The sequence below is a fragment of the Centruroides vittatus genome, unplaced genomic scaffold (genome assembly GCF_030686945.1).
Source record: "Centruroides vittatus isolate TY-2023 unplaced genomic scaffold, ASM3068694v2 contig_1246, whole genome shotgun sequence".
Lineage (NCBI taxonomy): Eukaryota > Metazoa > Arthropoda > Arachnida > Scorpiones > Buthidae > Centruroides > Centruroides vittatus.
In genome coordinates this window covers 28,926-46,957 of record NW_027120796.1, presented here as the reverse complement: position 1 = coordinate 46,957, position 18,032 = coordinate 28,926, and the positions used below count along the sequence as shown (strand labels likewise).

The following is an 18,032-nucleotide window of genomic DNA, read 5'->3' as shown; positions in this document are numbered from 1 at the left end:
TAGTAAAACGTTTTGTAAGGCATATTATTTCCGTTCTGCTCCCTCTGAAGATCTCCGGATCCACTATTAAAAGAGATGGCCAATGCTGATCTATATACCAGAACCATGACCGAGGCCAACGAGAAAGAAAGGCCAGGGAGCCGCGCTTTTATCACGTGACCAACTTAGTGCTAACACTAAGTTGGTCACATGACCATTTCCTAATCTGTACGCGCTTTGGCCTGGTTGAAGAACAAGCGCCCAGGATTTCTGACCGAAGATGCCACTATGTACTGTACGTCTAAACACAATACACGCAACATTGGCCACGTTGGAGCGCATTCGCTGGGAAACAATACATAGTCATGATCTATCACTAAGTGATTTTTATGTGTTTGGTCCTCTCAAGAAAACTCAAAGGCAGAAGGTTGACAAAGGACGAAAAGCTGAAGCAAAACTACGAGAATGCTCGAGGCGCAGCAGGAATTCATTGTGCACATCTAAATCATTTTATACACTTGAAATCTGCTCTTGAATTTCTGCTTGGCCGGGTTTCACTTGATTGTATTATATATTAATTTATTCAATTAAATATATATATATCTAAATAACAATTGCATTAAGTAATGAACATTTTCAAACATCGATAAATAATTTTCACATAAAATATTTTAAAAATAAATGTTTCTAGACGGTGTTCATGTGTCTTCTGACAAAATTTAGCTGTACCGAGGGGTATCAACGGCACTTTGATTAGTTGAGCTAACAAGTTATTTAGGCAGTTACGGGGGTGCCTTTTTTATCTTACAAACTCTTTGGTCATCATTGACCCAATCTCCTGTATTATATAATATAAAAATATATTAAATTCACTCCAGATATAAAAATGATGTGTAATATTATATCTTTCAGATACATTATAGCAGTTATTTTGGATCATGCAAGACCTTTCTGGCCTTATATCAGTGATACAGGAACCACTCATCCAGAAAGTATGATATTTGGACAATTTTTGAATTTAGGAAGTGTATTTAGTAAGTACAGTGTAAATTACATTTAAAATGATCTTACTTTTACATTTGAAAATAATAATTTTCTTTTTCATTTTAGTTTTTCTAACTATGTATGTGAGATACCTTCTTGTAAATAAAAAATATCTACATGATCCCAATTTTCCAAATTATAAAAATGTGAAACTCTTTAATAAAATTAGTCTTTGGTTCGCATTATACACTTCCGTAGGAGCATCATTAGTCGCAAATTTTCAGGTAAATTACCCTTTCCTTTCTCTCTACAATTATATATTTGAAGTGGCTACGAATTAATCCCGACTTCTTATCGATTCAATACGTTATTTTCTGACACAGTCAAACCTCGGACATAATTCATTCCTAAAATTTGCTTCATTTTCCCGCAAGAAACAATATTAATCTGTTCTTAATCCCCAAAATAAGGTCTTTTTTCTTACTTTTTTAGCTGTATTTCATACTAAAAATGCCTACAAATGCAATTTAATATAATACTGTATTATATATAATAAATTTTTTGTCATTTAATATGACTTAAGCACCTTTAAAGACGAATTCTTGGATGCCACGTGAATGTCAATTAACGCCATTTTTATTATCTAATTTGATTTAAATTCAACCGCGGTGCATACCAAAAAATGGAAGTAGTATCTTTCCCGCATGCGCATTGAAATCTAATTTAAATAACGTCATCGACGATTCGTCTCGTGATGTTAAATGACGTAGACGATCTCAGCGCCACTAACTTCTGAATTAGTAATCGTGTCGCTGATTGGTCGGGCCGTCCATTTTCTCTAATATAGGGAGTTTACCGGTGAGTCGTTCGAAAACTGCGGTTTGACTGTATTCCTAATTACTGTATTAACACAAGATCCATTATTTACAGAATGCCAGAATGTATTTTATTAAAAATATGACAAATAATATATATATATTTTTTAGGAAACTGTAGCAATTATACCTCACATGATAGGAGCTTCTTCATGTTATATCGGAGGAACGACATATTTTACCTTACAAGCAATTATTTCTTATATGACATGCCCTCATATAAATACACTACAAATGGCTCGATTTAGATTATTTTTGGCAATTTTAAGTGGATTTTTAACAGCAATCTGTATCCTTTCAATATTTCATAAATGATGTTTTTATCTTTAATTAAAAATTTTTTCCCCTTAATTAAAAAATCAGGTGGATTATTTGGAATAATTTCATATTTCATGTTTACTAAGTCAGTTAAAGATATACCAAAGTGGGCTCCAGGAGAGGGTGTAAGAATTATATATATATTTTTAATATATCATTGTGGTAATTTGAGTTAATTTTGTCATTTTATTGTGAAAATTTTATCTGATTTTAGGGCTTTGAAATACATATCGTAAGCAGTTTGTCAGAATGGGCTGTTACTGTTCTGTTCGCAATTTATTTCATCACGTTTGTTAAAGATTTTAAAAATGTTATTGTTACGTGTCCAAAGGTAAATTGTGTTTATTATTTAATATATTTATTGATTCGTTTTTAATTTAGTATATATATATATAAAATATTCTGTTTTCTCTTTCATCCATCTCTTCACATAAATTCTTTATTGGCAGATATAAATTCACATATAAATCTGTTCAAGTATTAAACATTTGTATCTAAATCATGTCTCGGAGGGGGGAAATACGATTTAGATGAACTAATCAATCGATTCGTTAAAATCGGCTCACCAATGGCCCTGTGGAAAACACCACTTAATATTGGAGTAAACACCATCGTACACTGGAGTAAACTTCATATGCTAGCCCGTTTGGTGATGTAGCGATTTCTCACCTCATTAACTGGTGACCACTTGGAGTTTTCCACGTTTTATTCACGTTCCTAACATCTAAATAAAGGCCAATTTCTCATAAAAAGTCCCCTCTGGAGTCATTGCTCACGTCTTGTTCCATCACTAAAATTATAATTCTTCCTCAGGTTTAATTTTACTCATACTATATTTATTTACACGGGCCATTCCGAACAGTTCATCTCCTTAACAGGAGCTGAACTGTTCGGAGCTGAACTAAAGGAGAACTAAAGAAATAAAAAGTGTAATTTATACTAGAAATAGTTTATATTCTCAACTATATTTATTTCTTTATTTTTATATTTCTAGCTTGAATTCGTAAATCAATTACCTAATCGTTCGTACAACCCTTGTACAATAAGTACAGTCGACCGTACAACGAAGAAAGTCGAAGAAGATAACAATAAGAATATAGCACTTACGGAGAATATATCTTTAACTAATCTCGTTCAATCTGTATAAAAAAAATACTGAAAGTATGCTCAATTTATGTACAAGAAACTTCAAAATGTATATATATATATATATATATTATATCTCTCTGTTGTGTTTTTTATTGTAAATAGTTGTTATTCAAAAACTCATAGTTTTTATATTGTTTTATGCGCAGAAAATACATTGAATATATTAATAAAACTTTATTTTAAAAATCTTGTGTCATTTTTAAGAATTAAAATTAAAATACATCCTTTTTTAGTTCTTTTTTTAAATTATTATACAGGGCATTCCGTGTAAAGTTGGCCCCATTCACTGAATGATTAAATTATTGAGCGCGTTACCAATTACATGACCCGTTTCATTTGAAACGGGCCATGTCATTGGTTTGCTTGTCCAGTTGTGTAAAAGCAATTTTATTAGACAACGGGGCTAATAATTTAATTAGTGAGTGGGACCGGATTTACGTGGACACTCTATACGTAAACTTGTAGATTCTTTGTTTATTGCAGTAATGGCCTGATGGCTTAGGGTTCATACGCTATTCTAGGTTAGACCAAGAATTTTTTCCATGTACGAGACTGTAGCTTTGATCCTAATCTCAGTAAGGCTAAATAATGGTTGAGAAATAGAGCCTGACCCTAAAATAGGAAAGTTTTTTAGTATTTTATCTCCTATTCCTCATTGTAGGGCTCGTAAGGGACAAAATACAGTCGTTAAATAATCCAATGTGGATTGTGAAGAAAATTTAATCAGAATTTAATAGCACTTTCGTAAGAATTTAGTATAATATAATAATTATTATATTATATTTTCTTTATTAGTTGCATTTTTCACGAGGTACAGACATTAAATTTGATAAAATTATATTCCACAAATAATTTTATTTTATAAATTAAAAAAAAATTAACACAGCAATTCATATATTTTCGTTTGTTCTATTATAAATGTGCGATTTATAGATTGAAATGTTTTCATTTATTAAAATATCTTTAATAATATATTTAACTATGGAGAAAAAATATTAAAATGAAGAGTTTAAGTTAAATAATTTTACAATAAAATAAAGATGTAGAGCGAGAGAACTTCCGCAAGTTTAGCTTAAAGAAGTGACAGGTCTGACCAGTAGACAGGGGGTGAAAACAGGTTTTTGACTGGAATATTATTTTCATCTGGAGAAAACGAATAATATTAAAGATCAATGACCTCCGATAAACGTATAAATAAGAGAAGATTGGTACTTTTTCCATATTTAGCATTCAGGATGAGAGTTTTTAGCGTCGTCATACTCCTCTTGGGCATCACCATCGTTACGTGTACAAGGTCGGGTGTTACGGGATTTCGTAAGTATTCAGATTATTCATTAATTGTAATTTTAATGAGGCAAAAGTTCAATTCTGTGTTTTAAAGATAAGAAATAATTAAATTTTTGATACAGACGAATGCACGGATACTAATTCGGAATTTGATAGCTGTGGGAATATTTGCTATCCCGAAATATGTCCAGAAAACCCGAATTATTCGTCGAAATCAAATATATGTAACCATGCCGAATGCATTCCGAGATGTAAATGCAAGAAAGGATACGGAAGAGGAGAAGATAATCTCTGTGTTAAGTGTAATGGCGATTAAGTTACTTGTGTCGAATAAGGAAAATAAATGTTATTTTTAATTATAATATTAATGTTTTATGAAATTAAAGTGTGTGTTTGAAGCGAAATTAATAATAAAAAATGTTTAAATTATAATGTTTTTTAATTCTGTTATAAAGACAAGTGACAGATCAACGTAATATAGTTTATAGAACGTAGAATTGTCACAAATGATCGAATTTATAGCTAAAAAAAATGCAAGATGTAACATTTAAAACTTGAGAACTGATATAAATTCCGATAATAGCCTATTAGTATCGATATTTGTATTAATTTTCTATTGGATCAGTCGGAGTTGGATTTAGACTTGTGTCTCTAAGCTATAACACGTAACAGGCCTTACCTCTACCGAATAACGAGACTTTTTGCGGCCCTCTAAGCAATAACATATAACGGGCCTTTCTTCTTTGCTATAATGATACATGTAAAATTATAAAGCTTTTAGCTACAGATAGACTCATAACACGAGGCCCTAACCTGCAGCTTGTTTAGGTTATATTCAAATCGGCCCTGCGATCACTTAATAAAAGAAATGCTTATTAATTGAACAATAATTTATAATTTAATTTTTTGGCCTTTTGCTTAAATCCAGAATAGATTTATTTTTTGCTTATTCATGAATAATTTCCGGTTAAACCTGTGAAGTTATTGACAGGATGCTTTGTAAATTTAATTCATTTTCACTAGGGGCATACATTTCAGAAACAGAAAATAATAATAATAATCGGAAGTTACGACATTTTTAAAGTTACGACATAATTAAAAATTGCAGTCTGACATTGTGATGTAACAATATACAAATGCTTGTTTAAAGACTAAGAATAAATAAGGAAAAACGCACTCTTAAGGATTAAGCGTGTGTAGGATTTGCACATGAGGATTGTATTAAGAACATATAATGTGTTTCTTAAGACTTCGGAAAGTGAGAAATGTTTTTAAAGTAGTCATTATATAGAAAAGTGTTCGGAAAATGTGCAGCCATCATCATCATGAATGGCATAAGTGTTACATAGGTAAATCCTCTGTGTTTGAAAATTTGTTGTTTTTCAATATCAAAAACTGAATTAAATCTTGAAGCACTTATTAAACAACTATGCACAACACAGGAAATACACATGTGCGTAAGTTATATATACACACACATACGTATTTCCTGCAATGAACATGTGTCGTGCAATGGTGCACATTAGGCGTCATTTTGACAGTTATTCCGTGGATCTACATGTTTGTAATGTGAAGATAATACGATATATAAATACCGATCCCGCAGAAAAGTGCAGATTTCAATTAATTTGTTAGTTTATTTTTACAAATGAATATAAACGTATTAAATCAAATATTATATTTGTTACTTAATTTTTTTAACATTTGTTTTGATTTAAATGTTTAAAATCATAAATTAATTCTCAACATATTACATAAGTAGATATATAAAAAATCCATTATTTGCTTTACTGTTTTAGCGGTACATTAGGCGTAATAAATTATTATAATCAAAGACCGTGAGAGCTTGTATTAATTTAATAAAAACAATTTATCTTGATTAAATTCCAGTGGGTATAGCATGCCCCTTTTACTTCTTTAGCCATTGTATTTTTAAACAAATAAAATATGTAGAATGTTTCTTTATTAATAAAAAGCAGTCTTAAAGATTTTATCTCATGTTAGAAACAATAGCATTAATTTTATAAGAGTAGGAACCATTTACTAAGGACCCCCAAGTTTTTCCATGCCTAGGCAAATCTCCCCAGTTTTCTTTTCTTTAGACTGTTCTGCTGCTGCATCTCTCGACCATCTCAAGGTAGCAGGCGATTTAAATAAATACAAGGTGTCTATAAAGTCCGTGTACAATTTTAAAGGATTATAACTTTATTAGTATTTGTGATAGAAAAAAACCTGTAAAAAGTATTAGAAAACTTAATGTACCTAATTTTAAGTAAAATTATTTAGAAATCTTCAACACAATAATTTGACAATTTTTCGAAACTTTAAAAATAGGCCTACTTCTTTTCAGGATTAGATTTTTTTTTTATGTGAAAACAATAGTGTATGCAACCGAACCTCGATCGTTAGAAAACTTGAAAGATAAAATAACTAATGTAATTTCAGCCATTACTGTATAACAATTGGCATTGCATCGATATCTTGATATAAATAATACAAATACAGTAATAAATATGCAATTTAAATTAATGTTTTACAAAATATTAAACATTTTTATATATATGTACACACAATGTATAGAATTCTCAGAATATCGTACTGCGAAACTTGGCATACCGCTACGTCTCAGATAAGTATGCAAATGATTGCATGCATATCTGAGATTTTGGTCCGATTCATGTCAGATAATACCTTAAAGTTGATACGCCAATATCCTATAAAATGGCTCGCTGAACCTTAGTATATTTACAATTTAAAGAAACTCTCCAAGAATTGTCAGTACAGATAAATTCGAAGAAATTATTTCAGAATGGGTGAAAAAATGTTAGTGTGATTTGGAGTTTACCCTTATGCCATTAATACAGAACCCTGTCTTTCGAGACAAATTCGCGTACACTACGACTGCTATGCATCCTACCATTTGTACCCTAACCTAGTCGACTTCCTTTGCAGTCATACAAGAAGCATGGGATGTTGAAAAGTTCAGGGAAAGACGACGAGTGTATTGATGTGGATGACCACTACGGAACATTTGAATCCCGTTTTACTGTTGAGCAGCACACTGTCCTTATTGTTGATATGCTAGTCTAGAGCCATGTCCTACGACAGTCAGTCATTCCTAGTAGTGATGAGAGAGATATTGAAGGCAGAACCATATATTCAAGCAATCTGCACTGTTACGTGTTGAGCAATGTAAACCCTGTCCTTACACTGCAGCGCTGCAGTCATTTTCTAGTAAGGTAATGCTTGCCGCACCAAACTAAAATTATTCAGGAATGTCTCCATTACGTTACCACACTCCAGTTCTGCAGATTTTTCACGCATGGAGTATTTGTGAGACCAGTTGGAATGAAGCTTTGCCATCTACGATAAATCTACGAAGGAGTTTCCAGTGGCTGTAGCAACATGTACTGTACGTTGCAAGGAGCACGTACTATACGTTTTCTACATATCAGTATATTCCTGACCGTATCGCCACTTGTATCCAGGAAAGAGGAAGTCGTACATAACACAAACGTTCCTTTAAATTGCATCGTTGTTATATAGGAAATTATTCTTTTGCTTTATTGTTATCACTTATTATCATGGTCATTACGTTTTCACCGATAAAGTTTCATCCTATTTCAACTTGGTGCATAATATTACTTAACAATGAGTGTATATTATACGATATTAGAATGACCTGTATACAAATACAGCATATACAGTAGAGAGTAGTTAATCGGAACACTGGTAATCGGAATCGCCGGTAATCGGCACGATTTTCAGTCGGACTGTGTCGTGCTGAATCGAACGTTTTTGATACTAAATTTACTTCTAAAGTATAATTTTCATGTTTTTTATATTCTTCAATATATTTATTTTGTTTGTACAAAATGCAGAAATAATTTTTAACGATACGATAGCCTCGATTATTATTATAAAAATTTTCGTTAGGCTTAAAATCGACGAAAATTCAACACGAAGCGACACGCAACGGAGAAAAATTTGAACATCGGACAGGTTAATATATTTTTTCGTACATAATCGGTAATCAGAACAAATCACTAATCTGAACAACCTCAGTCTCCAATTGATTCCGATTTTCGGTTCTCTACTGTACATATAAAATAGTATTTGATTTTTTAAGTCATTAATCTTAATAATTAGAAATAATTTTGAAGCATAATTTCTGTAATAGTAGAAAACAATTTAACAATTTATTAAATCAAAACATTAACAATTTATTAACCAGTTGTTCATTTTTAGCAACGAATACATTTATTATTATTTTTATAGAATCCTCGTTTGCAAAAGCAACCCCTTAGGCAGAGTGCAACACAATATATATTCTTTCGTCTGTTCGGCACACAGGAAAAACGAGCACACGGGGAAACACATTCATAATAAACAGAATTAGGATCGGAACAACTCACTAAATAAATAATAAATAAATATTACACTAAAATTTTAACAATAAAATTATAAAAGATAATCTTACCTGCATCCTGATGTGCAAAGGAGAAAGCAAAAAGCGTAAAAAGAATAAGCAGTAACAGCTTCATAATGCTCTTAACTTATTAATATAGAAGAAACATAAGATTTTCTTTATATATAACACGTTATATTTATACTTTATATGACGTCAATTTCTAAAAATCTTTCTTCCTGATAATATTACAACAATTGCGAAACTGTATTTTATTTTATTTTATGTATTTTATATAGGTTCAATAAATATATAAATAAATTCGAAATTAAAGATAAATAAATAAAGTACTGTATTTTAGCTTCGTTATACGTTTAATTTTTTAAAATTCCTATTCGTTTAATTGAATAATTTTGTTTTCACAAACTTTACAACCATAATTTGAGTTATAAATAATACATGACATAATACCAATATTGCGAAGCATTGCGAAATCATTTTATTTACTTGGAAAGATAAGCGAGCTAAAGAAATAGTACAACAAAAAACTACACTTTGTTTGTTGTATTTATTGCATTTTAAAGATGTAATAAATAATAATAATTATTTTAAATTTATTCTAAAATAGGGGTAGTTGAAGAGTGATGCACCCCAACTGTCCCTATAACTTAAGTTTAGCTCGAGCAATTTTGCGTGATCTTTAGTTTTATTATTGTAAACACTTCTGTAAACAAAAAGCTCTTGTTTAGAAATGTTCGCAGTAGCACTTTACAACAGTTCACGGGCACTCACAATTTCTAAAATATTAATTCAATAATACAAGACTTGTATTTTCACAAAATGACATAGATATGAACTCAAATGCCCACAAAATGGAAGATGAACTCGTCGAATTATGTTTAGTTGAGTTATGGCAACGCAATACTTGGGCAATCTGTCTAGGGGAATGCCTTTCGAGAGGTCTTTTTAAGGGTAACTGGCCTCTATTCAGGCGTTACAGACGTGAAGAAAACCCAAGAAACTCACGTGGCCAGCCCGTCCTGGTGAAAAGCGTAACGAAGACCGAGATCCCAATGTTCAGGGAACGGAACCACTCGGCCACTAGTGGGACCATCGAATTATGACTTTTACGTTATCTGCCGTTGAAGTTCCGCTCACGGCCGCCGAATGCGCCACGTCCACACTAGTGTAAGATGGCGTTCAAACAGCGTGAGAAGACATTTTGCCATAAACATTTCCACAGTGATGTTCGTGCGTACCTGAACGAGGAATTGTAGCGTCGTTGGAATAGCCATGTTTCGACACATAACCAGGCACTCACACTCCGGCCACCCAAATCATCAGCCTTCACTCCATACAACTTCTTATAAAGTTATGTAAAAGAAAGAATGTACAGTACAATACCGATGAACTTCCATGATCTGCGACACCACATCACAGCTGTCATCACCATAATCACAACTGATGTGATAGATCGGGTTAAAAGCGAAATGGAATATGTGATAGAAGAATACCAAAAGCAAACACATTTAACATCTGTAAGATGTGAGAACAGAATTTAGTGAGTACACCTTTCATTTTGTAAGAATGATAGCGAATATCTATGCCTCCTAGTGGTTGGTTGGTTCGTTTGTTAATTGGTTGTGGTCTTTTGGCGCAAAAGCCATATAGGTCAAACTGAGCCACATGTCTCCTTCTAAAAATAGCATTTCACTAATTTTGTGAACGTATTGTATTAATGTAATGAATTTATTAAAGTCAGTGAAATTAAAACATAATAATTGAAGAAAATTTTAATTCCTATCAAAGTAAAATAAATTCGTTATTTATATAATGTTGAATTCAATAAAAATATAAATAAAGATAAATAAATTAAGTATTTTAAACTAATGCTTCTTTATATTATTTAATTTTTAAATTTCCGATCACTTAATTAAATGTTTTTGTATTTACAACCTTATATTTTAAGCAATAAATAACATCTGACTTACGAATATTACGAGACGTTGTAAAATCATTTACTCGGAAATAACATTAAAACAGTACACATTGTTCGTTTAAAATGTGATAAATATCAGTTATAAATTTAAATTTATTTTAAAATTTAAAGTAGTAACTATATATATTGTCATTTACTTGTAATAGCCATTTTCCTGCACGATATTTAGACAGTACAGATCAGTGGTACTCTGGGAATAAATACTGTGTATCCTTTGTCCTTTCCAGTCATAACTTCGGCTTCGATGATGTCATTCGATAGCTGTTTGACGATCATCCTTCTTCCATTACGTAGTTTTGGTGAGTTCAGATTTCTGAGTAGTATGATCGATGATCGAATTTTCAGTCGAAGGCAGTGTAATGGTATTCCTGGTACTTGCAAACAGTTTAGGAAAGTTGACACTTTCTTGAACGTTTACGATCGTGTCGATCGATTTGTATATTCTCACCTCGCCGGGAATTTTCTTTTGAATATTAAAGTTGATATCGTCGACAATATTATTTTTAGTTGCCAAAATTGCCCTTTGAAATCCTCTCCGGATTGGTATAGTCGTGAACAATGTTTGGATATATTTGGTCGATGAGTTTGTTTTCAGTAGTGGCTATGTTGCAAAAATCACTGTTGAATTCAATGAGGCCGGTCGTCTGGTCAGTGGGATATTAGCCTTCGCCTATTTGTAAAAGGTTTTGAGCAAAATGCGTTGTTGTTTCGTCTTTCGAGAGTTCAACTCTCATATTTTTTGTTAGTCGCGGTATTTGTATGTGTGGCCAGGGATGTGATTATTTTAAGCATGCATTGATTTCGTCTACTGGTGTTGAATTGGGGATAACTGGAAGTGTTTGTCGAAAATCTCCTGAGAGTATGAGTAGAGCTCCTCCCATCACTTGAGAGTTTCCTCGCAAGTCTTGTAATGTTCTGTCCATGGCTTCGAGTGATTTTTTATGTGCCATTGTGCATTCGTCCCAGAAAATAATTTTAGCTCGTTTTAAAAGTTCATCCCGTCCAGACCCTCTTGAGATTTTACGTACCGGGAATTGTTCTTCGGCTATATTCAACGGTAGTTGTAGGGCCAAATGGGCAGTTCGTCCTCCTTCCATAAGTATGGCTGCAATGCCGGATGATGCCAGTGCAAGTGCGATGTGTTGTTTAGCACGTACTTCCGCCAGCAATAGATTTATTAGAAACGTTTTCCCGGTGCCTCCTGGTGCGTCCAAGTAAATAATTCCTCCAGTGTTGTTGTTGATCCGGTATATGATAACGTTGTAAATTGTTTTTGATTGTCATTGAGGAGTGGTTTATTGTGAGCAATGTATTGAAGTACAGTAGAGCGTCGATAAGTGGAACGTCGGTAAGTGGAATGGCCGGAAAGTGGAACGATTTTCAGTCGGACTGTGTCAAGCTGAATCGAATGTTTTTGATACTAAATTTACTTCTAAAGTATAATTTTCATGTTTTTTATATTCTTTAATATATTTATTTTGTTTGTACAAAATGCAGAAATAATTTTTAACGATACGATAGCCTCGATGATTATTATAAAAATTTTCGTTAGGCTTAAAATCGACGAAAATTCAACACGAAGCGACACGCAACGGAGAAAAATTCAACAGGAAGCGATACGCAACGGAGAAAAATTTGAACATCGGACAGGTTAATGTATTTTTTCGTACAAAGTCGGAAACTGGAACAAATCATTAACTGGAAGGACCCAGTCCCCAATTGGTTCCACTTATCGACGCTCTACTGTAGTTCGTTGATGTTGTAGCTTTTTTCCTTTGTAATTTCGAAGTTTAGCACACTGAAAGCATTTTTTCGTGGTGCTGGCATCCAAAGTTGTACTAGAGATCTGGTTTTTTATTGCTAAACATTTATCTTCTAGGCGTATGAGTGTTTCATTGAAGATGTCGCTGTTGAGTTCAATGGCCAGTTCTGGATGAGCTTGTCGGATTTGGTACAGTATGTCATCACTCATACTCTCTTTGAAGGAGGTCTCATAGCTGTTCTGAATTCGATGGGTTACATGTTGTTAGAATTATGGCGAATAAGTCTCTGATTTGTTCAGCTGAGGCTGTGATTGAGACTTCTTTGTAGTGTTAATTCTCAGCGGTTGTGGTGTTAATAGTGTAGTGTTAATTCTCAGGTTAATGTATTTTTTCGTACAAAGTCGAAAACTGGAACAAATCATTAACTGGAAGGACCCCAGTCCCCAATTGGTTCCACTTATCGACGCTCTACTGTAATTGTTATCAAAACTGTATATTTTATAGTTTATGAATAAAATATACAAATGACAAATCATTTACTTAAAAATAACCTCATTAATTTTGCTTTTTAAACTAAAAAGTTGCATAAAATAGAAAGTAGATGTAGAGCATCCTGGATGCTATCTCGTGCTTTTTTTTAAGGAAGTTGACATCTAATACTTTATTTCATACCATTCTTTGCGTTATTATTTTGGTATATTTAAATTAAAAAAGTTATTTTCATCCTTGGACATGTTAAAATAATATTTTATTAAAATCTTTATTAGTATATAAAATAGTATCAACTCAAACATGAGAGACTGCAAAGTTTGAGGGTGCAAGTTCACAAATATAGAAAAATAAAATTTTCACAAGAATTTAGATCAGATAAAAATATATAAAATTCTTCTTCTTATTATTATTATTAAATTTATTAACGGTTGTTACCTTATTGCAAGGGCAGGGTAATTTACATAACATAAATTTGATTTTCACTTTTAATGTTTGTTGATAATATTCATATTTACTTCTATAATTGTATTATAATTAACATATTGAATATAGAATATGTATATTATAATTCTTACAATATATATCTCAAAAGTTGTTTAAAATAAATAATTATCTAATTACATGTTTTATATAAATTCGAATTTTGAGACACTTAAGAATCTATGTTTTCATACCTATTAAATTTTAATCCGTAATAAAAGTTTATTATTCCGCTCGGGACCATATTATTCACAAGGCTGACTAAGCCGAAGCCTATGCTCCGGCCTTCATTTACATTTGTAATTTATAAATAAAGGCCAATTTCCTATAAAAGCACCCCTCTTGGCAGATCGTCCACGTGTTGTTTTGCTGTAATCAAATAAACCAAATCAAACCTTGGAGTAGAGACAATTTTATATATTGTATTTATTCTCTGTGTTACTTTATTTTGATGCTAAGCGTTACTAATAGCCGTTAATATCAATATATTTTATTAATATAAAGTATAAGTGTAAGTTACAATATACAAGTACATTTATATCTTTGATTTTTAACAAGGTATACATTTTCCATCTTCAGTGGGTTTATAGCCTCGATCACAGTAACATTTTTCTAAAATAGAACATCTGTAATGTATATTTTTACACAATTCTTTGTTCTGATCTTCTGGACACGACGGGATGGTACACGGAGTAGCGCATTGTAAGAATCTTGAATTAGGAGTGTCGCACGGTACTGGGGAATCTATTGAAAATTGAAGCGAAATGAAATTTATGAACGACATTTATGAATTAAAAATTTAGATTTACTTACAGCGGTACGCGTATGAAATGTTAATGATCAGCAAAAATCCAAAAAGAAATAGATATTTCATTTTTTAGCATTCGATAGATTCCGCTACTATAACTGAACCGAGAGAAAAATACAGAAAGGAAGGGCGCGAAGCTTTATAAAGAGGCTTTAATACAGCTTGATAAGCGAGCCAATAATATAGATCCTTCTACTTTCAATGGACTCTGTCATTGGCTTACCTATACAGCTGTATTAAAACCGTTTTACCAAGAAACGCACTATTTAATGTCATCGAATGTTAAAGGCTCGCAGTGTCAAATTGAGTGAATTATAAAATTAAGTTTATTATATATTATATCCATCTCACCCATGCTGAAAACCACAATGCTGGTTAGGCCTCTTATACACAAGGCACACTATGGAAGACGTGTCAGTGCGGAGTGATCAGGACCAAAATAACACACTTAAAAATTTATTTTTAAAAGTGATTCATTATTTATGTATCATCATCAGTATTGGATTTTTAATGCTATTTAACAACCCCCAAAGCCCAACTCCTCTCAGCTAAGCCCGAGCAATCCTTACCATAACATTGCAATTTCATTATTCTAAATATTCAGGTAAATAAAAGTACATTTTAGTTGCTACAACTATTTTTTTTATCACTTTCTCCAATCTAACCTCATCAAACCCTCATCCACTTAAATCCCGAGCAACACCAGGTACACGCAGCTAGTTTAATATAAAATTATTTTATTAGTTAGTTTTTTATGCAATTAATTCTTATAAAAAAGTAAATAATTTTATAAATTCTCAGAATTTATTTTAGGATCGTGTCTATTATTTTCATTATCAGTTTTTAGAATCATTGAAACAACCGAGACGTTCCTAAAATCGATTACAACATTTAGTTCTCGGAGAAGTAGTAGTATTATACAGTGCGATTGTAATGGTGCCACAGTGGCCCCGCACAAGTGGTGATGTCATAACTAACTATAACTTTCGATGCGCAGTCTGCCTGTGACGTCATTACTTTGTTCCTTCCGTTTCCTCGCCCGCTGTGGAGGGACTTTATGATCGCACTGTACTTTACAGGCCTAGGTTTTATTGTAATAAATGTGTTAAATCAAAGTTTACAAGCAAAAAATATTAATATAATATATGTTATTTGCGTAATATTGTTTAAGCTATTTACACACAAAATTTTAATTGAAAGATTGAAAATACAGTAGAACCTTCAGTAACGGCTACCTCCCAACGACGACCATCTTCAAATGGATGCATTTCAGACACGTTTCTTCTTAAAATGCATACAATACAATCTCGAAACTGTTGTTTTGTGTTCTTAGCTTTTACTTATCAATCAAACACTAGTGTAAATTACATTGAGAAACTTCAAAAATTGATTTATGTAACGTGTTGTACCTTGTGTTTTTTTTACTCTTACCTCTCTGTGGACACAAAAATTGGACACAAAGAGAGAAGGACTTTTAATCGAGCCCATCTTGTGTTCAAACCAAGCCCACAATGGGAATGAGATACGGAACTCGAGACTGGCGCTCCCATTATGGAGTATAGATAAGCCTCAAGTTTGTTCCATTAGAGGTGGGTGTCTGAATAGCGGATATAGAATGAAATCTTCACCAGATTTACTTACATGGTATTCATAGCATTGGAGATGATCCTTACATTCGTGTACTTCCCAGACGTGAGGATCCACATCCTAATCCTATCTGTATGATCTTCGTAATGTTCGTAAAGCAATGCGTGGACTATTTAGGTGTAACGTAAATAAAACTTAAAAACTCCACACAGGAGTGGCGCGAACCCACAACCATTCAACTTCTGGAATTGAACTAATCTATTGAGGCCAAATTTAACTATAAATCTTAAAATGTGTTTAAATTTTAACATTACAATATACTGTATTTAAATTAAATTAAATGTTGTAAAAGATTATAATATTTATTTATAATCGTTTATTTTATAAATAAATTTTTATGTACATTTTAAATGTTTAGAATAACACATTGAAAAAAAAAAAATAGAAAAATGTATTGAATCTATCGATATTTTTTTATTTGTTTGTTAACTATTTTAAGTAGGCCCTAGTATATAAATTACATTCAAAGACATCAAACTTTATTAAAGTTTACATCATTCTTCTATTTGATTGATGGTTTTTGTATCTAATTTACATACATTAATATTCACTTACATTGCTTCAACAAAGTACGCATTTTCCCATACGTTCTCTATAACCTTGACGACAATAACATACTTTTTTATGAGAACATTTTGGTCGCAAATTCTTGCACTTTTCCTGTCTAATGTCATCGTCTGCCGGGCACAGAGGAATTGTACATTCGTTGGCACAGCTAAGGAACACAGCGTTTTCAGTCCCACACGGCACAGCTGAAAAACAACAATACCCATTTTAAAAAGTAATTGTTCTCCATCGACGTTTTAAGTATAGAAATCGAAGTTTCCAGCAGTTGTATTTTTATTTTTAATGGGCACTAACAGGGCCTTTTTTCGAATCTATTGAGGATTCTGCCAGGTTCACAATGTGAGCAACCGAATAGCGAGAGACGGGATACAAAGAAAATTAATAAAATAAATAAAAACAGAATTTTTATCATTTATTAAAATAAATTTACTTAAAATTATCCCTGTATCATATTTTTTTTTAAATATAAAGGAGTAAATTTCGCGAGTCCTTCTGTATTCGAGGCCCTAATTAAATCGCCTCGATGGTCAATGTCTGTTCGGAATTTAGTTAATAAAAATTGGAAAATATTAAAATTTCTTCTATAAATTTAAAATGAAAATAGCACATACCACACGAATGTTTTTCGATGTTTTCTATCAGAATTACTGCAAATATGAGAAGTAAATATTTCATCTTTAATATTAATTATGCTTCAGTTTTCACTTACGAACTTTAATTTATTTCTAAGCAACTTGTATATATTTTAAATTATAGAAAAGGATGTCACAATATCCTTATCCTTCTCGGAAATTATTTAATAATTTGTCAGTAAATATTTCCATTTAATAAAATTAATTCCAAAGGTTAAATATCATTCGTGTATTGACACAAAACTGTTTACGTAAGCTTCGTCTTTTGAAAAAATTCTGTATTATTAACATTTATTTAACTGATTTTATTAATTTTTAGAACGTCTTTTCGCAAATAAAATATTTATGTTTTTAATATTTTATAATGGTTTACTCATTTAAAAATTATAGAAAAATTAGGACATATTATATCAATAATCTAGTAAACAATATTAATTTAATTAAGTAAAGCATATGATTTTCGTATCGATGTAATAAAATACTATATTCAGTAGAGGATCCAGCTGAATGCAGATCCAGGTGAGGGCCTAACTTAGGGCCCGTTTGGTTAATAAAAATATTATTAACTTTGTGGGCCCTATAAAAGATTTTCGCACCAACATTCGTGAGACCTCTGCTCCATTGCTGGGAATCTTTTAATGATT

General features: G+C 31.9%; 1 protein-coding gene and 1 long non-coding RNA gene across 2 annotated transcripts in view; one reads left to right on the top strand and one right to left on the bottom strand.

Annotated features, from left to right (window-relative positions):
* The window catches only part of LOC136988319 (DNA damage-regulated autophagy modulator protein 1-like), a 33,910-nt gene extending 30,433 nt beyond the window's left edge, over positions 1 to 3,477 (top strand). Inside the window, exons 4-9 of the mRNA XM_067286195.1 lie at positions 892 to 1,013; positions 1,090 to 1,247; positions 1,950 to 2,127; positions 2,202 to 2,281; positions 2,371 to 2,487; positions 3,151 to 3,477. Of these exons, the coding sequence (XP_067142296.1) occupies positions 892 to 1,013; positions 1,090 to 1,247; positions 1,950 to 2,127; positions 2,202 to 2,281; positions 2,371 to 2,487; positions 3,151 to 3,303 (808 nt within the window). The 3' untranslated portion in view covers positions 3,304 to 3,477. The remainder of the gene's footprint in view (positions 1 to 891; positions 1,014 to 1,089; positions 1,248 to 1,949; positions 2,128 to 2,201; positions 2,282 to 2,370; positions 2,488 to 3,150) is intronic.
* Positions 3,478 to 8,769: 5,292 nt separating this feature from the next.
* On the bottom strand, positions 8,770 to 9,171 carry LOC136988249 (uncharacterized). Its single transcript, XR_010882733.1, has 2 exons — positions 9,073 to 9,171; positions 8,770 to 9,006 (listed from the first exon to the last, which is right to left on the bottom strand). It is a non-coding gene; the product is annotated as an uncharacterized lncRNA (long non-coding RNA).
* Positions 9,172 to 18,032: the final 8,861 nt, after the last annotated feature.